Source organism: Frankliniella occidentalis, unplaced genomic scaffold (assembly GCF_000697945.3).
Source record: "Frankliniella occidentalis isolate FOCC.00 unplaced genomic scaffold, Focc_3.1 Scaffold222, whole genome shotgun sequence".
Lineage (NCBI taxonomy): Eukaryota > Metazoa > Arthropoda > Insecta > Thysanoptera > Thripidae > Frankliniella > Frankliniella occidentalis.
In genome coordinates, this window is record NW_026267348.1 from 265302 (window position 1) to 271461 (window position 6160).

General features: G+C 42.0%; 1 protein-coding gene across 1 annotated transcript in view; it reads right to left on the reverse strand.

Moving 5' to 3' along the window:
• Positions 1-5867, reverse strand: part of LOC113215875 (uncharacterized) — a 35174-nt gene extending 29307 nt beyond the window's left edge. Inside the window, exons 1-2 of the mRNA XM_052272738.1 lie at positions 5759-5867; positions 952-1116 (exon numbers count right to left, since the gene is read on the reverse strand). Of these exons, the coding sequence (XP_052128698.1) occupies positions 952-1116; positions 5759-5836 (243 nt within the window). The 5' untranslated portion in view covers positions 5837-5867. The remainder of the gene's footprint in view (positions 1-951; positions 1117-5758) is intronic.
• Positions 5868-6160: the final 293 nt, after the last annotated feature.

Consider the following 6160-nt stretch of genomic DNA (forward strand, 5'->3'; position numbering starts at 1 on the left):
GGAGGGGAGGGGGGGGGGAAGAAGAATTTTTCATACAAAGTTTACAAAATGAGAAATACACGATGTGGGTGGCGAGGCGGCAAATTCAGAACAGGTCTGAGGACGAACCATTTCAAAAATAACAACCGCAGTTCTGAAAAGTTACAAACTTTTTATGAAAAGTACCAACGCATATCTTAAAAGTCACAACTGGTCATTAAAAGTAACAACCATTCTTAAATTTCACAACCCGTTATGAACTTTAATAACACGATTTGTGAAATTTCACAACAGGTTTATTAAACCACTGATGTTATTAAAATTAACAACATTTTTGTTATGAATTTTAATAACTTTTTTAACAGTGAAGTTACACCTAACACAAGCAGGAATAGGTTCCAAAAAATTGTACACCCGAAGTTGACGTTCATGAACTTCGGCCGAAGTTCAGGTCAAGTTCACTGGAGTTCGCTTTGTAAAATTCATTCGAGTTTCCCTGAAATTCACCGAAGTTCACCGAAGTTCGAACTAAATGTCAAAGTTCCACGAAGTTTAAAATCAAATGCCAAAGTTACCCGAAATTCAAAATAAATGTCAAAGTTCCCCGAACTTTAAAATACATCGAAAAAGTTCAATGAAGTTTAAAAAAAAAAGTACATGTTTAAGGCTGAAATTGGCGATTTTGAGTGCTTACTACAAGCGACGTCCCAGCTTATACGGAGCGACAAGTGGCACCTTTTTTGAATTTCGGTGATGGACTCAAGCTTCCTGAGGCCAATGCACATTGAAACGACCCGAAAATCGCAGTATTGGCTGAGATATAGCGACGAACATCTGCCGCGGCAGCGGATCCGGCGCTCACCGTTGCCTATCCAGAAGCCCTAGTCTCTTGCTTAAACGATCCCATTTTCGAATCGCACCTCAGGACAAGGCGGTAAACAACAACAACACGAAACCATTCAGCGAACTAACATCTTTAGTGTCGTCGAAGGTAAATTGGCTTGCCCAATCCACAGACACGAAGTAGAAGTTAGTGTTGGTTCGATCCCGGACTAATTTGACATCGATTGGAAAATCTAGAGCCATTTCATCTCGCGGGCAGGCCTCGCAAAGATCTGGTTTGATGTAATAGGGACCCTGAAACAATGTGGACATAGTTAAAAGCTGATTACAAACGCAATGGCAAGGACTAAAGACTAGGAGCTAGAAGTGTGCCGACCAGAGCTCGGACTTTCGGCGCTTGCAGCCTGCCAGCGCCACCTGCCTAGCCAGGCGGTCGCCGGCTGGCCCGCCTGAGCGCGCTGGTGAGGCAGACGCCTTGCAGGAAGGCCGCCTGTCGTTTTCCAGCGCGGCAGAGCGTAACGAGTTTAGTTTAGAATTTTGATATACGATGTTTAAAATATACGATCGTTTAATTTGAATTTGTAGTTTGGTGGTGGTAGGTTGGTAGCACGGCGTCCGAATTAAGGGGGGGGGGGCGGGGAAGGGCAAGTGGCTTCTGCCCTCACCTGAAGACTTTGATACCTTCGCAGCAGTGATTAAAATGTCAGGTTGTCACACTGAGTGTGTTATTTTTAGTTTTAGAGTAAGCAGTACTCTGCCTACGAAGTTTCGCGAGTGTCCGATGGGAAGGGATTGTAAAAAGGTGACTCTTTTGTCGCTGGTTCCTCTTTAAAAATAAAATTAAAACGAAAATGTTTTATGCCCGAAGACGGACGATCTGAATCGAAATAGCAGAGATATTCCCTACCAAATTGGTACTTTTTTCGTTTTTGGAACTTCGGGTCAGTTTGGGGACCAATAACTTTGCCGTTTCGAATCTGATCGGCTCTGAGCATAATACATTTCCTTTTTAATTTTGAAAGAGAAATCTAAGTCTGGAATTACTTTTAAATTTTGATAATTTTTCGTAAATTGCAATTTTTCAAATTTTTATTCGAACACAAAATAATGGTGTTCACTTATAGAACGACTAGAAGTCATTTTATCTTACAAATAGACATTTTAAAAGATTTATTTAACTCACAACTTCTTTTCTTAATAGCAATATACACTCCTTATCAAAATTTTTTAACTGACGTAGATTCTATGTTTTTTGAGCAAGGAAGCTGAGAATTGGCACACAGGCGTCTCAATCAGTCATCTCGAGGCTCAAGAAGTGCGCAAGCCGTTGGCCACCCCTAACGAGCTGTGCACCCCCTAGAGTGGAGGAAGGTGTAGAAACGTCCGTAACAACTCCAAAATTGCCACTTTAAGCGCTCAGAAAGTCAAGATTTGTCGTGAATCGACCCAACTTTTTGTCCGATTCGAAAAAAAAAGTTCCGTTCAGGAACGGATCGTGAAAGCAGATGATACGAATTCAAGTATTATCCCAGTCTATAATATTTCCGTGGTATCACGGGACGCATTACTTGCAGAAGTATATAAATAATTTACAAATCTTAATTCACATTTAATTACTTATTTATACTTTAAAAGATTTGGGTGTCTCCCATACTATGTAATGTTTTGAAGGTTCTAAGACAAAGTTAGTGTGAAGAGGGACGTAGAGACAGTTTGTGAGTGATAATTCTCAATAGAGTCATGGTTTTAAAATAATGTTTCTGAATTCATTTAGTTCTGTCTCTTTATAGGTTAGAGTTTGAATTACCGCGCCGCGCGCGTCCCTCAGTTGAGACGGTCCTAACCCCGAGCTCCGAGCGCTTCGAGCCGAGCGACGAGCCGAGTGTGCCGGAGGGAGGGGGGTAGAAGGGAGGGGGGAGGGGGCGTCTGGCTGTGGCACGACGGTCGGGGCCTCATCCCGCGCCCCTACACACACTACTGGATGACGTCATGCCTGGTGCCTCTCAGAGCTCCACATGAGAGTACAAGCAATGATACATAGTTAAGTAAAGTACTATTAATTTAAAAACACGTGGGCCGTGTACAGGGGACGTCCCAAGAGGATATCGAGCTCAATTTGATGAACCTCAAAACTCACCCCTTCGAGGGGGTGGGAGTGAGTGCGGAAGAGGGTGAGTTAGTCCGATCGCAAATTTGCTTACACCGTTCGAAAGAGGACAAAAAGTTGGGTCGATTCACGACAAATCTTGACAGTCCGAGCACTTATAGTGCCAATTTTGGAGTTGTTACGGACGGTTTTTTCACCCTCCTCCACTCTAGGGGGTGCACAGCTCGTCAGGGGTGGCTAACGGCTTGCGCACTTCCTGAGCCTCGAGATGAATGATTGAGACGCCTGCATGCCAATTCTCAGCTTTCTTGCTCAAAAAACAGAGAATCTACGTCAGTTTGAAAAATCCACCCGCTAATTTTAATGTGTACTTATTGCAAGGGACCGAACAATAATAAAGCCACAGTGGCAACTTGGTTTAGGATGGGGGGGGGGGGGGCGAAGCCGCCTGAAAGGTAGGCAATTTGTACGACAAAAACCCCTGTATGTAGGCAACCCACAGTACCCCCCCCCCCCCCCCCCCTGTCGCCCCCTCTTGTACCGCGCCTGTGTAGGATAAGCCGTTCGAGATCAGAACGAAGAATATGATTCTCTTAAATTGACTAGGTTTGTCTAGAGCCATATTATTTACAATGACACTGAAATAAAACGGTGATGGAATTTAAATTGCATTCTATGATAAGATATATTATAGAACCTTCAATTAAAAGATGACAATGACTAGTAACCCTCAAAACACCTCAGTGAGATCGATGGTTGTGAATCGAAGAATGACAAATTATACATTTGGTATAGAAGGAGGTATATCACTTTGAGAGATGCAAAATATTATTCTATACAAATATCACTCCAACCAGAGGCAAGTAAGGGGTATTGAAAAGAATTTCTTCAGCTGATTGTGACAAAAGTGTGCTTTACACAGAGTTGTACGATATTTGTTTGTTCTACCATTCTTTGATACATTGTGAGTTAAAACTGTGTTAAATGATTCAAAATGACTCTAAAAATTTCAGGTCGCTAGCTTAATACGACATTTACGTGACGCAAATCGGATTCAAAGAAGAACCATAGTTCTTTCTGAACCCTTACCTCCTTGGCGCTTGAAGGCTATCTAAAACGGGAGTGAAAAAGAACAAACTCACCGATTAGAGCGATTGAACCTATTTCGGATCAGATTTTCGTTTTTCCTCGCTGTGCCGCAACACGCGAGTTGTAGAACCGCCACGACTGGAGGTAATGATAGTCGACTTCTTCCTTTACAATTCGAAATTTTTTTGAGGGTTGTAGCTGCACCCGTTTCGGAGATATGAGAGTGAGCCGAGCTACGTGTTTTCGATCCGAAATAGGACTTCTTAACCTAATTCGGATCAGCGAAAGTACTTTTACAGCCAAATCGGCAAAAGACCTATTAAAAATCATTCGATACCATGAAAGGCTACTCTGAGTACCCTAAAAAATGATGTTTTCACACAAGTCCGACACATGGAAAGTGTTATCATGTTCATATTTCAGTTTGAAAAAATGTCAATTTTTCAAGAGTTCCCCAACCTTTAAAACATGCTTCTTTTAGTTCATACTCGGCTTGTACTCCACTCTACGCACCCAGCTTATTGTTAGCGATTTAAAAGACGGAAGCAAGGTCCGTTCTTTCAGCAAAAAAATTAAGGTACCTAAATTTAGTTCAGTAGCCGGCTCAGTAGCTTGAATCTGTTCCCGTCTGTTCAGTATGAGAAATTAAATTACCATGGTAGTTTGGCCCGATTGTATGTAACCTCTCAAATATGGAGGGGAGGTAAGACGAATGCAACCGGAACCAGACCGACCTCACGTAGGAGGCAACTCGTGGCGTAGTGGTCAGCGTCGAGGGTTACCATTCCGCAGTTCCGAGGTTCGAAACCGGGCAAGGTAAGGTAAAATAGTAAGAAATTCAATGAGTTACAATCGAGATAACAATCAACCAAGGAGAAAAAAGAAAAGCGCCAGACGAAGAAAGTACAGGATCATTTTCGAATTTGAAGGTTGCATTATAAAAATCTTATAAATATCTAGATGTCATCTAAAAGGCATCTAAATATAGACGTCTACTGATAGACGTCTAATAGATGCCTCCGTAGAGACAATCAAGTCGGTCCAATAGACGTCCACCAAAGACGTCTATTAGACAACTTTCCGTCTAGCAGTAGATGTCTATTAAACATCTTATAGACGTCTATTTTCTCTTAGGGACACCTTATGATTGTATTTCGCGATGTAAAAACACGAAATCTCAAGTGATGGGTGACGGATGATGGGCGATGGGTAGCGTAGATTGCTCCATTGGAGATCCACCTTAATGCTACTAGATGCCAAAACCACCATCTTGATCTATAGCTGATCCCGAATAGGTTCATGTATCCCTATTTCGGATCAAAATCACGTCCATACTCAAACTCCGAAATGAGTACATTTATGGACACCAAAAATATAGCTTTTTGTTGAGGAAGGTCTAACCTTTTGGTGCCTTCCTACGCGATTATACAAAATTCAGATCCGAAATTAGTTCAGTCTACGGGCTTTTTGGACATGGGATCATCGCAGAAAAAAAAATACATACGTGAATTTGTGATTATCATCTCTTATTTGTGCCATTCTTTAAGGTATCAGAGCTTTATGCAATGTGCATCACACCGTTTCGCAAAAAGATCAGTGTTGCCGCATTATTTTTAAATCAGTATCACAGAAAATGTCATCACTTCCGTAGGTGAGATAAATTATATGAGTTACACAGAGCATTTCATCATCCGAAAATATGGGAAAAGCCTCTTATCCAGAATTACAGTGTATACGTACTGCAACGGGAGTAGCGCGGGTATAAATTAATGCTATTAAGACTAAAAGAATAGCCGAAGTATGAAGTGAACTAGGCATTTTGACGCGTAGTTTTCGGAAGGGCTGAGAGAAACACACTGTGAGCGCAAACTACACCATTGACATAAAGCAAGCTGCATGTTCCCCCGGACAGCACACGTCGAGGTCAACAGATCCCGGTTAGATATTTAATATAAAAAGTGGAAGTAATGGGAGTTAAATATTGTTTAGTACTTCGTTGGCGTGGCGTGAGGACACTAATACTCTAAAAAAACAACTGGCTGACCGGCCGGTAACGAGACAGTCCAGCTCCAAAAGCAAACACTGACAAATTAATTGGCTGAGCGATAGCGAAGCCTATTACTCCAGTGATGATCAAAAAGT